The following is a 20,131-nucleotide window of genomic DNA, read 5'->3' as shown; positions in this document are numbered from 1 at the left end:
TGTGTATTAAAAATGATAATGAAACTACAACATAAATACAGTGCCTCAGTATCTAGTTCAAAATTGTTCCAGCAGATGGCAGCTATGCTAAAGTCACTGCCTTTACAGTGATTGAACCATAACAGATGGGTGCAGTTTTCCAACAGAAAATAATTGACAAATTCTAGAATTCTGGAACAAATACCAAACATACTGGAGAAAAGCCGTAGGCGTAATGTTTCACTTAATGCTCCGGACTTCACCGGCAGCACGGGATGTTAATAAAAAGTAAAATAAAACAGATTTATCTGTAGGTTTTAACACAAAGAAACTGCATTCTGAAAATAATTCACACCTGCAAGCTGCCTAATGATAAGCCTATTCTGCCTCCAAGGGAAAAGATAACTCAGATGTGAAGTTGTTGACTGTTCAGACTATAAGGCTGCAGAGATCCCAGGAAAAAAGACTAGACACATTCCCTGAAGCTAACATGGAGCTTCCAGTATTTAAATATGTTCTCTTAAAAATAATATGCACATAATCCAGTTTGAGAGTCACCAGGAGGGCAGTGCTGGATTTTTTTTTTGTGGTGAGCTGGCTAAGTGCTTAAGAAGCTCAATTACTAAACCATTGTACTGTTTTGTGAAAGGGTTGAATGCCATTTATGTCCATAGGGCTGTGCCAAGCTATTTGCATTGTAGCATTGCATCCATTTTTTTGCTTCTCTATTTTTGATATTTACCTGAACATCAAGCAACTAATCACTGGAGTCAACAAAATGGACTCCACAGAGCCTCCCTAAAGCGGCAAGAAGTATGACAATAATGTGAAGGAAGTACGTATAGATATTTATAAGAGCATTTGCTAAATTATTGCTAAGGTGAGTCTTGTAACAATATCTGAGTGGTATGGGTACAGGATGCAAAAGATATGCCCAGGGTGAAAGGTTAGAAAATGGATCAGAAAAAAAGTTGTTTTTTGAATTATACTATTGGAAACTCTAGTTGCCAACCTCACTCTTATAGGATCTCTGCAAGATTTGGAGTGGATGTGAGGATTGTGATCAGTGTAGTAATGGCAGCCTGAAAATTTAAACCCTAAAAACTGGCATGAATGTTATCTTTCGTTCCTGCTAATATCTTCCTTAAAATTAAATATGCGGTGATGCATTGTGAGGGTCTATTAAAAGGTCTGTCTTGGAACATGTCTGTAAAGGGCATGTTCAATGTAGAATGTATGTGAAGACTGCAAGTACAATCCATTTTTTAAGACACTTTACAACCGAGGTGATTTTTCAGAAGCATCCTGGAGAGACCAACATCGTCTGCAGCCCCGATACTAGATTACCACACTATACGTTTTGTATGTTTTTTGAACAGGTACCAGAAATTTGACTATCAGTTTCATGATAAACTGGCAAATACTCAATGATTTTAATAACCATTGTACCTCTATCTGGAGTGTGGTCTTCTTGCATATTCAGTGGAGACAAGCTCCTTATTTTGTTGTGAAATTCCATCAGCCCTGGTAATTGTCCAGTAAATAAGAAAGAATGGAACAGCCTAACGAGTTAAGTATCATCGTGTGAAGGAGATATATTAATTCAAGTTAGATGGAATGTATGAGAATCTGTGACAGTAAATAGTTTCCAAGATTGAAATGCTATATATGATTTGCTGCTTTAGTAATTGTGAAATATACAGTTTTGATTTCCCTTTGTGCCAGTCTGAATTTCAAAGGGAATCACTGCTCCTCAGTTTTTCCTGTTCCATTGTGACAAAACAAATGATTGAGAATCAGTCTCAATGGTAAAGATGAGCAATGGAATAAAATTGATTATTTGGCCATTGTAGTTTTCTGTCAAAAGTGTTTATAATCTTTGGTAAGGAAGGGACAGAAGGATACAGCCACTGTGAATATGTTTCTCCCAAAAGAATAATTATGGATGGAGACTGCCTCTGAGTCATCAGGAAAATTTGAGGCTCACTACTCAATCTGTGCTGACCTAATTGATTGGGTAACAGGAACCTACCTTGGCCCACTGCTCTAGATTTCTACTCCTGGTTAGTGCCCAGCAATGGTCTAAATGTGTGTGGGTGCCATGTTGTGGTTGAAAACTCTCCAGCTCCTCACTTGAATAATGTTCCACTTGGCAAGCGTCACCTTTGCAACATTCTACATCCTCCGCAACAGAGATAATGGGTGACTTAGACAAAGATTAAAATGGTGCATGTTAGGTCAACACATTTGTTAAGCAATTCCAATTCATGCGTTCTTAAATTGTGTGATGAATGTTATTGAGCTACTACTCAACCTCCTGTGGCATTGCACACAGGAGGTCAAGACCAAATGCAGTATTCAAGATAAGCACCATTACAGGATGAAAGATTGACTGGCCAGGGGAAGGGAGGTAGGTGACAATGCACATGGGAGAGGGAAGAGAACAAAGGTCAAAAGGGGGGGGTATGAAAGGTGGATAAGAACAAGAAGGAAAAAGACAAGGCGATAAGGGCACTGAGAAAAGGAGAAATGGGAGGGGAGACAAATGGGTGGGAGGACAGTACAAGCTTGGGAGAGAAGGAGAAGAAAGGGAGGGTAAACTAAAGATGGGAGAGAGCTCAATTTCCCAGTTGCTGGGCTGGCTTTCCAATGAGACTGTTGGAGATGGAAATTATTATTCGGCATGTCCAGGGGTGGAGCGAAACAATGGTCCAAATCAATTTCTTTCTCAAATGGTTTTAATTTTGATCAAAAGCAATGGTCCCTCTAAGCTGTTTGGCCTTATGTTGATGAGCGTGTGCTGCCATGCAAAATCATTTCAAGGGGTCAAACACTTGAATTGCTTGGACCCTTCGATGGAAAAATTAAAGGCCATGTTGTTTAACAGTAATTTGACTGCAAGAAGACTTGTGAATTATAACTAACTGTACAGACCAGTTAGGATCAATAGTCTGTTATTTGGCATAGATTCTCTATAAAATGTCAAAGACATAGTTTATTGGTAGTTGTTGATATAGTAATCTCTTCATTTGTTTCTTGATTACAGGATTTAACAGAAGCTTTACTGATGGCTATCATCAAGAAACTGAAGGCTGAGCAAACAACCCTTGATGGTAACTGTCTTCAGGCACTTTCCCGAGTTTATGTTGCAATTTGCCGACAACAAGGAGATCTTGAAAGAGCTCGTGTCTTTTCTTACAGTATCTTGAGGGAAGGTAAGTTTATGAATCTGAATTGCATAATCATACTGATGTAAAATAAATCAATGAAACCTGTTATTCTGAATGCCCTAGGGAAATTGTAACTTCAATAAGTAAAACTTTGCTTTTTAAATGCATTTGTATTCTGTAATGGGGTGTGGACACTGCTGACAAAGCTGGCATTTATTGCCCATCCTTTTTGCCCTTGGGAAGCTTGTGGTGAGCCTTCTTGAACTTCTACAGTCTGTGTTGTGTAAATATAGTAAGAAGTTTAACAACACCAGGTTAAAGTCCAACAGGTTTATTTGGTAGCAAAAGCCACACAAGCTTTCGAGGCTCTGAGCCCCTTCTTCAGGTGAGTGGGAATTCTGTTCACAAACAGAACTTATAAGACACAGACTCAATTTACATGAATAATGGTTGGAATGCGAATACTTACAACTAATCCAGTCTTTAAGAAACAAAACAATGGGAGTGGAGAGAGCATCAAGACAGGCTAAAAAGATGTGTATTGTCTCCAGACAAGACAGCCAGTGAAACTCTGCAGGTCCACGCAACTGTGGGAGTTACAAATAGTGTGACATAAATTCTGATTCTAGGATCGCATGATAAAGACTCAGGAGGAAAAAAGCAGAAATATTTATGTGAAATAGTGTGACATAAACCCAATATCCCGGTTGAGGCCGTCCTTGTGTGTGCGGAACCTGGCTATCAGTTTCTGCTCAGCGACTCTGCGCTGTCGTGTGTCGCGAAGGCCGCCTTGGAGAACGCTTACCCGAATATCAGAGGCCGAATGCCCGTGACCGCTGAAGTGCTCCCCAACAGGAAGAGAACAGTCTTGCCTGGTGATTGTCGAGCGGTGTTCATTCATCCGTTGTCGCAGCGTCTGCATAGTTTCCCCAATGTACCATGCCTCGGGACATCCTTTCTTGCAGCGTATCAGGTAGACAACGTTGGCCGAGTTGCAAGAGTATGTACCGTGTACCTGGTGGATGGTGTTCTCACGTGAGATGATGGCATCTGTGTCGATGATCCGGCACGTCTTGCAGAGGTTGCTGTGGCAGGGTTGTGTGGTGTCTTGGTCACTGTTCTCCTGAAGGCTGGGTAGTTTGCTGCGGACAATGGTCTGTTTGAGGTTGTGCGGTTGTTTGAAGGCAAGAAGTGGGGGTGTGGGGATGGCCTTGGCGAGATGTTCGTCTTCATCAATGACATGTTGAAGGCTCCGGAGGAGATGCCGTAGCTTCTCCGCTCCGGGGAAGTACTGGACAACGAAGGGTACTCTGTCCACTGTGTCCCGTGTTTGTCTTCTGAGGAGGTCGGTGCGGTTTTTCGCTGTGGCGCGTTGGAACTGTTGATCAATGAGTCTAGCGCCATATCCTGTTCTTATGAGGGCATCTTTCAGCGTCTGGAGGTGTCTGTTGCGATCCTCCTCATCCGAGCAGATCCTGTGTATACGGAGGGCTTGTCCGTAGGGGATGGCTTCTTTAACGTGTTTAGGGTGGAAGCTGGAGAAGTGGAGCATCGTGAGGTTATCCGTGGGCTTGCGGTACAGTGAGGTGCTGAGGTGACCGTCCTTAATGGAGATGCGCGTGTCCAAGAATGCAACTGATTCCGGAGAGTAGTCTATGGTGAGCCTGATGGTGGGATGGAACTTGTTGATGTCATCATAGAGTTGTTTCAGTGATTGTTCACCATGAGTCCAAAGGAAGAAAATGTCATCGATGTATCTAGTGTATAGCACCGGTTGAAGGTCCCGTGCGGTGAAGAAGTCTTGTTCGAACCTGTGCATGAAGATGTTGGCATATTGAGGTGCAAATTTGGTCCCCATGGCTGTTCCGTGTGTCTGGATGAAGAACTGGTTGTTGAAGGTGAAGATATTGTGGTCCAGGATGAAGCGGATGAGATGTAAAATTGCATCTGGAAACTGGCAGTTGTTGGCGCTGAGCACTGAGGCCGTTGCAGCAATGCCATCGTCATGGGGGATGCTGGTGTAGAGTGCTGAGACATCCATTGTGACGAGGAGCGCTCCTGGTTCAACTGCTCCATGTGTGCCGAGTTTCTGTAGGAAGTCCGTCGTGTCGCGACAAAAGCTGGGGGTTCTTTGTACAATGGGTTTCAGGATGCCCTCGACATAGCCGGAGAGGTTCTCGCACAGGGTCCCATTGCCCGATACGATGGGACGGCCGGGCAACACACATGTATGGGATTGGGGGTGATCTAGGAAATTGGATCAGGAATTGGCTAGCGGATAGGAAACAGAGGGTGGTGGTTGATAGTAAATATTCATCATGGAGTGCGGTTACAAGTGGTGTACCTCAGGGATCTGTTTTGGGGCCACTGCTGTTTGTAATATTTATTAATGATCTGGATGAGGGTATAGTTGGGTGGATTAGCAAATTTGCTGATGACACCAAAGTCGGTGGTGTGGTAGACAGTGAGGAAGGGTGTCGTAGTCTGCAGGAAGACTTAGACAGGTTGCAAAGTTGGGCCGAGAGGTGGCGGATGGAGTTTAATGCGGAGAAGTGTGAGGTAATTCACTTTGGTAGGAATAACAGATGTGTTGAGTATAGGGCTAACGGGAGGACTTTGAATAGTGTGGAGGAGCAGAGGGATCTAGGTGTATGTGTGCATAGATCCCTGAAAGTTGGGAATCAAGTAGATAAGGTTGTTAAGAAGGCATATGGTGTCTTGGCGTTTATTGGTAGGGGGATTGAATTTAGGAGTCGTAGCGTTATGTTGCAACTGTACACAACTCTGGTGCGGCCGCACTTGGAGTACTGTGTGCAGTTCTGGTCCCCACATTACAGGAAGGATGTGGAGGCTTTGGAGAGGGTGCAGAGGAGGTTTACCAGGATGTTGCCTGGTATGGAGGGGAGATCCTATGAGGAGAGGCTGAGGGATTTGGGATTGTTTTCGCTGGAAAGGCGGCGGCTAAGAGGGGATCTTATTGAAACATATAAGATGATTAGAGGTTTAGATAGGGTGGATAGTGATAGCCTTTTTCCTCTGATGGAGAAATCCAGCACGAGGGGGCATGGCTTTAAATTGAGGGGGGGTAGTTATAGAACCGATGTCAGGGGTAGGTTCTTTACCCAGAGGGTGGTGAGGGATTGGAATGCCCTGCCAGCATCAGTAGTAAATGCGCCTAGTTTGGGGGCGTTTAAGAGATCCGTAGATAGGTTCATGGACGAAAAGAAATTGGTTTAGGTTGGAGGGTCACAGTTTTTTTTTTTTTTAACTGGTCGGTGCAACATCGTGGGCCGAAGGGCCTGTTCTGCGCTGTAATGTTCTATGTTCTATGTTCTATGTTCAACCGGTGCTATACACTAGATACATCGATGACATTTTCTTCCTTTGGACTCATGGTGAACAATCACTGAAACAACTCTATGATGACATCAACAAGTTCCATCCCACCATCAGGCTCACCATAGACTACTCTCCGGAATCGGTTGCATTCTTGGACACGCGCATCTCCATTAAGGACGGTCACCTCAGCACCTCACTGTACCGCAAGCCCACGGATAACCTCACGATGCTCCACTTCTCCAGCTTCCACCCTAAACACGTTAAAGAAGCCATCCCCTACGGACAAGCCCTCCGTATACACAGGATCTGCTCGGATGAGGAGGATCGCAACAGACACCTCCAGACGCTGAAAGATGCCCTCATAAGAACAGGATATGGCGCTAGACTCATTGATCAACAGTTCCAACGCGCCACAGCGAAAAACCGCACCGACCTCCTCAGAAGACAAACACGGGACACAGTGGACAGAGTACCCTTCGTTGTCCAGTACTTCCCCGGAGCGGAGAAGCTACGGCATCTCCTCCGGAGCCTTCAACATGTCATTGATGAAGACGAACATCTCGCCAAGGCCATCCCCACACCCCCACTTCTTGCCTTCAAACAACCGCACAACCTCAAACAGACCATTGTCCGCAGCAAACTACCCAGCCTTCAGGAGAACAGTGACCAAGACACCACACAACCCTGCCACAGCAACCTCTGCAAGACGTGCCGGATCATCGACACAGATGCCATCATCTCACGTGAGAACACCATCCACCAGGTACACGGTACATACTCTTGCAACTCGGCCAACGTTGTCTACCTGATACGCTGCAAGAAAGGATGTCCCGAGGCATGGTACATTGGGGAAACTATGCAGACGCTGCGACAACGGATGAATGAACACCGCTCGACAATCACCAGGCAAGACTGTTCTCTTCCTGTTGGGGAGCACTTCAGCGGTCACGGGCATTCGGCCTCTGATATTCGGGTAAGCGTTCTCCAAGGCGGCCTTCGCGACACACGACAGCGCAGAGTCGCTGAGCAGAAACTGATAGCCAGGTTCCGCACACACAAGGACGGCCTCAACCGGGATATTGGGTTTATGTCACACTATTTCACATAAATATTTCTGCTTTTTTCCTCCTGAGTCTTTATCATGCGATCCTAGAATCAGAATTTATGTCACACTATTTGTAACTCCCACAGTTGCGTGGACCTGCAGAGTTTCAGTGGCTGTCTTGTCTGGAGACAATACACATCTTTTTAGCCTGTCTTGATGCTCTCTCCACTCCCATTGTTTTGTTTCTTAAAGACTGGATTAGTTGTAAGTATTCGCATTCCAACCATTATTCATGTAAATTGAGTCTGTGTCTTATAAGTTCTGTTTGTGAACAGAATTCCCACTCACCTGAAGAAGGGGCTCAGAGCCTCGAAAGCTTGTGTGGCTTTTGCTACCAAATAAACCTGTTGGACTTTAACCTGGTGTTGTTAAACTTCTTACTGTGTTTACCCCAGTCCAACGCCGGCATCTCCACATCTTGTGTAAATATTCCAACACTGCTTTTCAAGATTTTGACCCAACAGCATTGAAGGAACAGCGAAAAAGTTCCAAATCTATGTTTCTAAGTCAGGGTGGTGTGTGAATTGGAGGGGAACTGGAGTTCCCATGCACCTGATACCTTGTTCAGAGCAGTGGTAAAAGTTGCAAGTTTGGAAGATGCTTCCAAAAAGGTCTTGATGGGATGCTGCAATTTATCTTGTAGGTGCATTTGGGAATCCATAAGGTGCCCTATGCCATCACCAATGGCAGAATTGTATTCCTCCACAATCTGTAACCTCATGGCCTAACATGGCCCTCATTCTATCATTACCATCAATTCAGAGGAGCAACCCCGGTTCAATAAGGAGTGTGGGAGAGCGTGTAAAAAGCAGCACTAGCACACCTAAAAATGAGATGTCAATCTGATGAAGCTTCAGTGCAGGACTACATGCATGTTAAATAACAGAAATTGCATTCCATAGTCACAAATGATGTGTGCATTCAGATAAAGAGCCTTTAACTTTTTCTTTTTACCATTTTTGCAATCTCAGGCCTTATCTGCTGGTGCAATCTTATGTTTATATGCCCTGTCTCTTCCTGTCACACTCTGGTTATCATTACCCAAATCACCATCCTGCTGTATTACTTCGTCATTTCCATTTGACCTATCACATCGCGTCTCACATGATCTCTTTCTTTCCCCCCCACCCCACTATAAGCTCTCGACGCACCCTAGTTATTCAACTCACCAAAACATTGGTCCCAGTGTGGTTCAGGTGAAGTCCGCCCTAAGGGTACAGCTTCCACATTCCCCAGTATTGGTGCCAGTGTCCCATGAGTCAAAACCCTTTTCTTTGATCCATGTGTCATCTCTGTAAACTTATTTACCCTACACCAATCTACTTGTGGCTTAAATAATAATTCAGAGGTTATTACCTTTGAGGTTCTGCTTTTTAAATTAGCCCCTAGCTGCTCACTGGGTGGCCAGAACCAGGGGCTATAGTCTAAAGATAACCTTTTAGGATTGAGATGAGAAGAAATTTCTTCATCCAGAGAGTGGAATTCACTACCACAGAAAGCAGTTCAGACCAAAACATTGTTGGGGCGATTTTCCCAAAATAATTTGAAGTGCTGAATTCGTGTGAAAACTGGAGTAACTCCCCAGATTTTTTTTAGCGGGATTTTCAAAATGAATCTCCCACACTCTGAGCACGGCAGAGTGCCCCAGTGGGATTCACATTGAAAATCTGGGGGCATGGCCTATTCCCGCTGGAGAGGCTGGAAGCAATAGCACTGAGCGAGCCACTGCGCCTGTACCAATCTGTCAGGGCGCAAATCAGCGCATGTGCAGCAGCCCTGCATTGTTGGCCTCCTGATCACTGCCCTTGCCGACCCACCACTCCTGATCGCTGGCCTCCCGGACCTATTCGGGCCAGCCCCGATATCTCCTTCCCTCTCCCCCTCCACCCACCTGGATGGCCAGCCCCGATATCACCCCTTTCCCTCCCTCTGCCACCGATCCCAATGCAGAGTGGCAGTGGGACCACCCCCATCGATCGCACCCCCAATAGGCCCTGCCTACTGCCCAAGGCCTGATGGGCAGTGTCAAGCCCCTTGGGATGTGCCAGGAGGTCAGGTTGGCATTGCTCAGGGGCATTCCCCCCCCCCCCCCTTACCCCCGCCCTCCTGGGGGGCCTCCATGGCCTCTCTTCCATCCAGTGGCCACCAGTTCCCCATTAATGGGGAGCTGTTGTAAACCCTGCTGAGGTGAACCACTCCTGGCAGGGGGGGAGACGCTAGCGGGCCCGGAGGCTTCAGTCCCGGGCCCACAAATGATATTGAAATCAAAATTTAAATATTGAAATAGGCTCCGTGCCGATTTCCAGCGCAGAGCTGATTACTCCAAAAAATTTTGTCTGGGCGACGCATGAAGGCCATGGTGCCCAGCGGGGAGCCTGCTAAATGGCCTCAGCCGCGGGCTAGGAGAATCGCCCTCTGCATGTTTTCAAGAAGGAGTTAAATATAGCTCTTGGGGTGAAGGGGATCCAAGGATATGGGGGAAGGTGTGATCAAACTATTGAGTTGGATGATCAGCCATAATCATAATGAATGGGGAAGCAGGCTCGAAGGGCCAAATGGTCTATATTGCTCCTACTTTCTATGTTTCTCCTTGTGCCCTTTTATACCTTGTTTTGACCAATCTTCTTGCTCTTTAATCCTGTGTCTTAGCCGCTCTTGTCATAGTTTTGTATACTTGGTTGCTCTCATCATGCTCTTTTATGCATGGGCAAGTAACATTCATGCCACACAAGTACCAGGCTATATATTAACATAACTTAAGGAATAGGAGCAGGCAGAAGCCTTTCCACCCTGGGAGCCTGCTCCACCATTCATTGAGATCATGGCTGATCTTTGACTTCTTCCTGCACTAACCCTGTATCCCATAATGCTTTTAATATGTAGAGATCCATTGATTTCAACCTTGAATATCATCAATGACTGAGCCTTCACAGCCTCTGGGGCAGAAAATTCCAAATATTCACCACCATCTGGGTGAATAAATTCCTCCTTATCTCTGTCCTAAGTGGCCTGCCCCTTAACATTGGACCATGACCTCCAATTCGCGACAGAATAGGCCAAGGATTATAGGAGTTTCATAATCATGACTCTCCCTTTGCACCCACTTCATCACCATTTTGTATTTGTAGGAATATTAATCAGCTGGCAGAAAGAAAGGAAGGGTCCATTCAATCTGCAAAAATGCTCTTTTTGCACCCATCAGCAGGGAAGGATAGAGCCTCTCTCCACGACCTCCTTTGAGCCATTGCTTTTGAATGTGTGCTGGGGGCAACAAAAAGATATGAGGAGTGTTAAAATCCAGTCTTGGAAAAGTCTATTGCACTATAGGATAGGACAATTATCCTATAGTTCATCAGTGGGAAATTAACATAACATCATTTATTTTCTTTTAGCAAATAGAATTGTTTCTTTCATCATCATAGTTTAGAATGAACAATCACATCGCATGACATATCTTATGCTGGAGTGTTTAATATATTGATGGCTTGATATATTGCAGTTTTAGCGTGTTCTGATACATATGATTAAATTGTGTTGAGTTTTACTTGACTATATCCCCTCACCTCAACACTGTGGGATTGTGACCCACCCCCTCAGACTACCTAAAATATCCATACAATACGCCTTGCCCCAAACTTGATCAGATGTCAACTCCAATGCCGGTCTGCTGATCTTCCCTCTTTGCTGGTCAGCAAGTATTCTAAAGTCCAAATCCCACTTGTGACGAATGAATGCCAAGGCCCCATGTTTCCTACATTGCTGAGCCCCTGCAAATTCAAACAAATGAACCTAGCGCAAACCAAGCAGCACAGTATAGCACTAACTGTTCAAACTCCCAGTATCACTGACACTTCCTATACTGCATAGAGTCAGACAGGGGAGGATGCTGCATTGTACGCTGATACGGCACTGAATAATAGAGAGCAAGAGAGTGGCAGACCAGCACTGAAGTCAAAATACGACATTGCGACAACACTGATGTTAGGTGAGATTCATAAATGCTAAGTATCTTTCTCTGTAATAAACACAAGCAACCTACAAGTGCAGATGAGTGGGTCTAGATTAGAAACATATATTTTTGTATAATCAAGGACATGATATTTTAAAGTTTTTGCCAGGCACCTCAGACTTTGAAATATTGAGACTCCAGTATATTTCAAACTGTATCAGAAAGTATTTATACAGAAGAAACATACAATGCTTTTAACTAAACTGGAATTATTCCAATTTGGATGGTATAAAGCTCATGTCCAAAATTCTGCTTCTCCAAATGCCTTGTTACACTGAACTTTTCTTGGTTTGTAATTCTGTTACGTTTCATCTTGTCTGAAAATGCTCTTTTTCATTGCAATTTTGCATGTACCGTATGTGTTCAGGTCATAGATTTATACTGTCTTGCTCACAGCATACCCCAGCCTTTCTACTTGATAATGTTATTTTTCCAGACTTTCCAGATTCAAGCAAACTATTGTTGCTCATTTTGAGTGTTTGGCAGAACATATTTTCTACACAAGGACCAGTTAATAAAGCTATGCAAGCTGTTACCAAACAACGTGCCAAAGGAGATGTTCTCAATTGTTTGAGCGCATACCTCAGCTGGGAAAAGGTACAGTCTCTTTATTATAGTTTCAGTTTTAGCACATTGTGAAAATCTTTATTTGAATTACTTTCACTAGCCAGAGTCATTCATATTTCCCAGTCGCAATTTCCTCCTCCTATTTTTTAACAGGAGAAAACATGTTGGATAATTTATCAAATGATTGTGCACATTTTATTTGTAGTTTTGATGCAAGAAATTTAAACGTGATATCATATTAACTGCTGTTGTTAAGCCACCGTTTTGATGCTTTTTTTGTTGGTATAATTGTTGTGTCACCTGCAGCTCCCTTTGGTGTACGCTTTACCTGTTGCATAACAGAATCCCACTCTATTTGTAAGACTAATCTTCCTTTCTGAGATTGAATTGAAGGTAGAATCACAAACACTCCAGATCAGTCACCAACTGTATGGTAGTTTAAAATGCAAAAAGAAAATGACAGATGTCTCATGGACACTAAAGCAAAATACTGCAGATGCTGGAAATCTGAAATAAAGGCTGGAAATGCACAACACTTGTGGCAGCATCTGCGCAGAGAGAAACCGAGTTAAAGTCTCAGATCTGTGATCTTTCATCAGAAATTTTCATGGTGCTGTTCATTTGTAGTCAGGGGGTCTGCAGTATATCTTAACTTCTAATCTGACTTGCGGTAGGGATAGGGGAGGGCCAATTGTAGACAAATACAGGGAAATACATATTTTTGTCACATGTTGCAGTCAATCAGACAGCAGCGTATCTGCTTATAAATTTTTGACTTCGGTTCCATCGTGTAACGGTCGCCATTACCCCTTTTTCAGTTCAAAATAAAGTGTCTCACATCTGTAATGAATCAGGAAGCTTTGAAGTGTGACAGATGTGTACTGAATGCAAGATGTATTTTAATGGTGTAAATCAACTTCTAACAGTATAAAATTTCCACCGTGTCACAGTTGCCTGTGTACATGGAATTGAGATTAGGTGGACTCCTCAGATTAAGTGGACTCCTCAGATTAAGTGGACTCCTCAAATCAAGTGGAATTAAAGGTGGTAGAAGAGCCATTACATTTATGGCTAGAAGAGGTTTTGGGAACAGCTTTAGCTTTGTGGTGACGATAGTGCAAGGTTAGTGGAGGGAGGAAACAGACAAAAGGAAGACAAAACTAGGTGGGAAGAGTAGGTTTTGAGGGGAGGAGGGGGCCTTCATTTTTACATAAGTTGCATGTTGCTCCCAGAATTGTGAGGAGTGTGGATGGCACTATTTTGTCCGGCTGCAATATATTTCAGGAAAGGATAATTACGGCTAGGATTGCTATTTCAATAAGGAGTAGCTAATCCGATGAAGTTGAAATTTGGGGGGTGATTCTCCCAAAAAGGTTCTAAGTGCTGAACTCACAGAAAAACTGCTGTAAATTGCAATTGTTTTTTCAGTGGGAATTCACAGTAGAATCTCCCCATTCTGTGCAGTGCAGAGGTCACAATCGTGAATATCATTAAAAGCTCGGGGTAGAGGGGACCTATTCACACTGGAGTCTGACAGTTCTGGTCTCTGCGCATGCGCAATGGCCTCAAACTGTCAACTTGCAGTTTGCTGGCCAGCTCGATCGCTGGCCAGCCCGGAACACTTGCAGTGCTTCACCCCTAGCGTCCCCCTCACCCCCCCTCACGGCCACGGGACGCAGGCAACTCCCCAACCCCCCCCGCCCACCCCGATCACTGGTCTCCCTCCAGCCCCAACCGATCCCTATGCAAAGTGGCAACAGGAACCCTCACTGATCGCTCCCGAGGCTGTGCCTTCTGGGCATTTTGCCCCTTGAGCAGTGCCAGGTGGCATAGGCTGGCACTGCCAGGGTGCCCATGCCCAGGGGGCACCCCCTCCGCTACCCAACCCCCTAGAGGGCCCTGATTGCCCCCTCTTCGCTCCAGCTGGAGTGAAATTGTACTGACAGGGTGGGAGATGCTAGCGGGCCCGGAGACATCAGTCCCAGACCCACTAATCACTTTGAAATAAGATTAAAAATCGAATTAAATGACTTACCTGCTATTCCTGCCAGTTTCCAGCATGATCCCGGATGCGCGGATATCTGGCGCTCGGAGATGCACACATGCCAGGAATGCATGCGCAAATTGGCCCACACGCAATTCTCCTGGCCCACTACACTAATGTTTTAGCAGGGCGGAATGGGAGAATCATCCGCTTGTTATTTTAACCTCGGGAGGAGAGAAATTTCCTAGGGCTGAATTTTAATTTTAATGGGGTGAGAAGTTGTCAGGTTAATCACCTTGCTTAGCTGGTGTGCGGTGATGGGTGCCCCAATCTTCCAGTGGTGGGGGGGGGGCGGGGTGGGCTGCTCCTCTGTGTGTAAGGGTTGGTGGTGTTCCAGTTGTCCATTTGGGGGTTGGATATGGGTGGGGGGGTGTGCGTGGGTGTGGGGGCGATAAGCCTGTAACTTTACTTTGAGATGGGGCATCCTTCAAAAAGGTGTCCTCATCGCTGAATGCCAGCTTTTGCCGGAAAGTTTAGCTCCAGCCCCCCCAGTAATCCTTATCAACATTTTGAAATTGCACAGAGTGCTGTTTGATCAGGCTAGAAAAGGTATCTGTGAAGCCAGAAAAGTTTCACACAGCTTTTCTCATCTGATCCAGCACTCTTTGCAATTTTGGAAAAATTACGTCCATAGTGTAATAGAATTCCTACAGTGTAGAAAGAGGTCATTCGATCCTTCAAATCTACTCCAACTTTCCAAAAGAGCATCCCACCCAGGCAATTTAACATAGCAAATCCACCTAATTTGCACATTGTTGGACGTGAAGGAGGAAACTGGAGCACCCGGAGGAATTCCATGCAGACACAGGGAGAACGTGCAGACTCCACACAGACAATCACCCAAGGCCGGAATTGAACCCAAGTCCCTGGCGCTGTGAGGCAGCAGTGCTCATCATTATGCCAACACGTTGCCCCATAATGCATCACAGCTGGAGGCTATTTGGCCTATGATAAAAGTATCCAAATAATCGCATTCCCCTCTTTATCCCAATAGCTTTTCTTTTTACCGTTTTGGGTGCTTATCCTTTCTTTTAAATATTACTTCAATGCTTCATCACCCTATTGGACAGTGCATTCCAACTCTCAGCAACTAGCTGCATTAAAAAAATCCTGGTTCTTTTACCGATCACCTGAAATCAATGGCTTCTGCTCTCCCACTGGAAGAAATTCTCTTTATTTCTTATTTACCCTATCAAAGCCATTGTGTCAAATCTCCTTTTAAACTTAAATAAAAGAAAAATACTGTGGATGCTGGAATCTGAAACCAGAACCGAGAATGCTGGAAAACTCAGCAGGTAGTCGAGCATCCATAGGGAGAGAAAACAGGATTAAACATTTTGAGTCCAGCTGACTGTTCTTCAGAGCTGAAGAGAAGGCAAAATATGTTGGATTATGTACTGTATAAGATGGAGTGGAACAGGGTAGAAGGTCGCTGGTTAGTGGGAGCAAGGAGAGATTGCAACAAAGATTTAACAGAACAAGTGACAGGTGGCCCAGTGGTGAAGGGAGGGTTTTTGATTTGGAACACACAATGTTTGGAATATATAAAATAAAAGTTAAGATGGAGGAGAAAGGTTACAGTCTAAAATTGTTGAACTCAGTTGAGTCCTGAGGGCTGTAAAGTGTCTAATTGGAAGGTCAAATGCTGCTCCTCCAGTTTGTGTTGGGGTTCGCTGGAGGCCCAGGACGGACCTGTGGGCATGAGAGCAAGATGTCAAGTTGAAATGGCAAGCAACAGGGAGGTTGAGGTCATGCTTGTGGCTTGAGCAAAGGTGTTCTGCAACGCAGTCACTCAGTCTGCCTTTACTCTCCCCAGTGTAGAGGAGACCACACTGTGAGCAGCAAATACAAGAGACCAAATTGAAAGAGGTGCAAATGAATGTTGTTTCACTTTAAAGGAGTGTTTCGGGCATTGAATGGTGAGGAGGGAGGAGGTAAAGGGGTAGATGTTGTACCTTCTGTGATAGCAAGGCAAGGTGCCGTGGGAAGGGGATGAGGAGTCGGGCGTGATGGAGGAATGGACCAGGGTATCACAGAGCGAGTGGACTGCTGACGGGAATAGAGTGTTTTGTGGTGGTATAGAATCATAGAATCCCTACAGTGCAGAAGGAGGCCACTTGGCCCATTGAGTCTGCACTGACCACAATCCCACCCAAGCCCCATTCCCATAACCCCACACATTTACCCTGCTAGTCCCTTGACACTAGACTCAATTTAGCATGGCCAATCAACCTAACTTGCACATCCTTGGGCTGTGGGAGGAAACCAGAGCACCCGGAGGAAGCCTACGCAGACATGGGGAGAACGTGCAAACTCCACACAGACAGTGACCTGAGGCCAGAATTGAACCCGGGCGTTGTGAGGCAACAGTGCTAGCCACCGTGCCGCCCCATCATGCTGGAGTTGGAGAGGCTGGCAGGGTGGAAAGTGAGGACGCTGGGTCCCTATCATGGTTCTGGGAGGGAGGGGAATGGGAGAGGACAGGTGCAGAAAACGGGTTGAACCCAGTTGAGTGCTCTGTCAGGTTAAGGAAAAAGGCTGACCTGTCAGAAACACCATTTTTGAAGGTGTGACAGCATCAGAACAGGTGCGACAAAGGTAGAGAAACTGGGTGAATGGGATGGAATCCGTATAGGGAGCAGGGTGTGAGGAGCTGTAGTCGAGGTAAATGTGCAAGTTGGTCTTGGCATGAATATTGGTAGTCAGTCTATCACTGGAAATAGAGAGAACGGTCAAGGAAGTGAAGGGAAGTGTCGAAGATGGACCATGTGAAGATGAGAAAGGGATGGAAATTGGAAGCAAAATGGATAATTTTTTCCAGGTCCAGACAAGCATAAAATGAAACTGATACAGTCATCAATGTAACGGAGAAAGGGTTGCGACAGCTGGCCTAAGTAGGACTAGAGCAAGGAGTGTTCCACATAACTCACGAAAGGGGATTATGTGGCTCCCCATGGCCACACCTTTCATTTGTAGGAAGTGAGACAAGTTAAATGAGAATTTATTGAGTGAGAGAGCACATTCAGCCAGGTGGAGGAGAATCGTGGTGGACAGGGATTGTTCGGGCCTCTGCTCAAGGAAGAAGCAGAAGTTCGGCAGATCCTCCCGATGGGGTATGGGGGTTAGAGGGAATCCTTTTAAATTTATCTGTTTTTAGGAAAGCAACCCCAGCTTCTCCAGAATCTCCACATAAAATCCATCATCCCTGGTACCATTCTTATAATTTCCTTTCATCCTCTCCAATACCACGGCATCCCTCCAAAAATATGGTACTCAGAATCAAACGTAATACTCCAGCTGAGGCTTAACCAGTGTTTTATAAATGTTTAGCATAATGTCCTTACTTTTGTACTTGATTCATCAAACCAAGGATTCCATATGTGTTCTTTTAACAACCTTCTCTTAATTTATGGTGTCACTTTCATAGATTTGTGTGCATTCTGCCCCAGGTCTCTGTTCCTGCACCCCCTTTAAAATTGGACCATGTAGTTTAATTTGCCTCCCTATGCTCTTTCTACCAAATTGTAGCACTTTGCAATTCTCTGGTAACAACAAATTGTTTGATTTAGAATATTTAACATGGTAAAACAAACCAAGGGCCCTAACAAAGTTGGACATAAAGCAACATAAGGAGATGTTCTGGCAGATGAGCAAAACCTTGATCAAAGAGATAGGTCTTTGGAAAGTGCAAAGAGATATTGCACTTTGGAAGGACAAACCAAAGAAGAACGTATAGGGTAAATGGTAGGACTCTGAAGAGTGCAGTTGAACAGAGGGATCTGGGAATACAGGTACAGAATTCCCTAAAAGTGACGTCACAGGTGGATAGGGTCGTAAAGAGTGCCTTTGGTACTTTGGCCTTTATAAATCGGAGTATCGAGTATAAAAGTTGGAGTGTTATGGTAAGAAGCCATCCCCTACGGACAAGCCCTCCGTATACACAGGATCTGCTCGGATGAGGAGGATCGCAACAGACCCCTCCAGACGCTGAAAGGTGCCCTCATAAGAACAGGATATGGCGCTAGACTCATTGATCAACAGTTCCAACGCGCCACAGCGAAAAACCGCACCGACCTCCTCAGAAGACAAACACGGGACACAGTGGACAGAGTACCCTTCGTTGTCCAGTACTTCCCCGGAGCGGAGAAGCTACGGCATCTCCTCCGGAGCCTTCAACATGTCATTGATGAAGACGAACATCTCGCCAAGGCCATCCCCACACCCCCACTTCTTGCCTTCAAACAACCGCACAACCTCAAACAGACCATTGTCCGCAGCAAACTACCCAGCCTTCAGGAGAACAGTGACCAAGACACCACACAACCCTGCCACAGCAACCTCTGCAAGACGTGCCGGATCATCGACACAGATGCCATCATCTCACGTGAGAACACCATCCACCAGGTACACGGTACATACTCTTGCAACTCGGCCAATGTTGTCTACCTGATACGCTGCAAGAAAGGATGTCCCGAGGCATGGTACATTGGGGAAACTATGCAGACGCTGCGACAACGGATGAATGAACACCGCTGGACAATCACCAGGCAAGAGTGTTCTCTTCCTGTTGGGGAGCACTTCAGCGGTCACGGGCATTCGGCCTCTGATATTCGGGTAAGCGTTCTCCAAGGCGGCCTTCGCGGCACACGACAGCGCAGAGTCGCTGAGCAGAAACTGATAGCCAAGTTCTGCACACACGCGGACGGCCTCAACCGGGATATTGGGTTCATGTCACACTATTTGTAACGCCCACAGTTGCGTGGACCTGCAGAGTTTCACTGGCTGTCTTGTCTGGAGACAATACACATCTTTTTAGCCTGTCTTGATGCTCTCTCCACTCCCATTGTTTTGTTTCTTAAAGACTTGATTAGTTGTAAGTATTCGCATTCCAACCATTATTCATGTAAATTGAGTCTGTGTCTTTATAAACTCTGTTTGTGAACAGAATTCCCACTCACCTGAAGAAGGGGCTTAGAGCTTCGAAAGCTTGTGTGGCTTTTGCTACCAAATAAACCTGTTGGACTTTAACCTGGTGTTGTTAAACTTCTTACAAGGTTATGTAAGGCATTGGTGAGGCCGAATTTGGAGTATTGTGTACAGTTTTGGTCACCTAGTTACAGGAAGGATGTAAATAAGATTGAAAGAGTGCAGAGAAGGTTCACAAGGATGTTGCCGGGACTTGAGAAGCTGAGTTACAGAGAGAGATTGAATAGGTTGGGACTTTATTCCCTGTAGCGTAGAAGATTGAGGGGAGATTTGATAGAGGTGTATAAGATTTTGATGGGTATAGATAGAGTGAATGCAAGCAGGCTTTTTCCGCTGAGGCTCGGGGAGAAAAAAACCAGAGGGCATGGGTTAAGGGTGAAAGGAGAAAAGTTTAAAGGGAATATTAGGGGGGGCTTCTTCACGCAGAGAGTGGTGGGAGTGTGGAATGAGCTGCCGGATAAAGTGGTAAATGCGGGGTCACTTTTAACATTTAAGAAAAACTTGGACGTGTTCATGGATGAGAGGGGTGTGGAGGGATATGGTCCAAGTGCAGGTCAGTGGGACTAGGCATAAAATGGTTCGGCACAGACAAGAAGGGCCAAAAGGCCTGTTTCTGAGCTGTAATTTTCTATGGTTCTATGGTCTTGAGGAGTATCTTAAAGGAAGAAAGAGTTAATGAGTGGCGGAGAGGTTCAGGGAGGGAATTTCAGAGTGTAAGGCCCTGGTAGCTAAAGGCACAATGGTTGATGGTGGAGTGGTTAAAATCCGGGATGTCCAAAAGGCCAGAACCGGAACAATATAGTCATCTTAGAGGGTTGGGGAGTCCAGAAAGAGAATGACAAAACTGTGGAGTGACCCAACAATGAGGAGGAGCACTCCAAAATCCAGATGTTGTTCAGCAGGGAATTAAAGTAGGTTAGCAAGCACAGGTG

General features: G+C 45.3%; 1 protein-coding gene across 3 annotated transcripts in view; it reads left to right on the top strand.

The window, feature by feature from the left end:
- ice1 (KIAA0947-like (H. sapiens)) overlaps nt 1-20,131 on the top strand; it is a 93,256-nt gene that overhangs the window by 59,510 nt on the left and 13,615 nt on the right. For 2 of the 3 annotated variants that reach the window (XM_078240388.1, XM_078240397.1), the window contains 2 exons: nt 3,026-3,194; nt 12,039-12,199. In XM_078240388.1, the coding sequence (XP_078096514.1) occupies nt 3,026-3,194; nt 12,039-12,199 (330 nt within the window). Of the gene's footprint in view, nt 1-733; nt 815-3,025; nt 3,195-12,038; nt 12,200-20,131 lie in introns of all 3 variants that reach the window. The other variant, XR_013500677.1, reaches the window with a different exon arrangement.

This window comes from Mustelus asterias, chromosome 2 (genome assembly GCF_964213995.1).
Source record: "Mustelus asterias chromosome 2, sMusAst1.hap1.1, whole genome shotgun sequence".
Classification (NCBI taxonomy): Eukaryota; Metazoa; Chordata; class Chondrichthyes; order Carcharhiniformes; family Triakidae; genus Mustelus; species Mustelus asterias.
The sequence above is the reverse complement of the archived record's forward strand: the minus strand, read 5'-3'. Positions and strand labels throughout refer to the sequence as shown.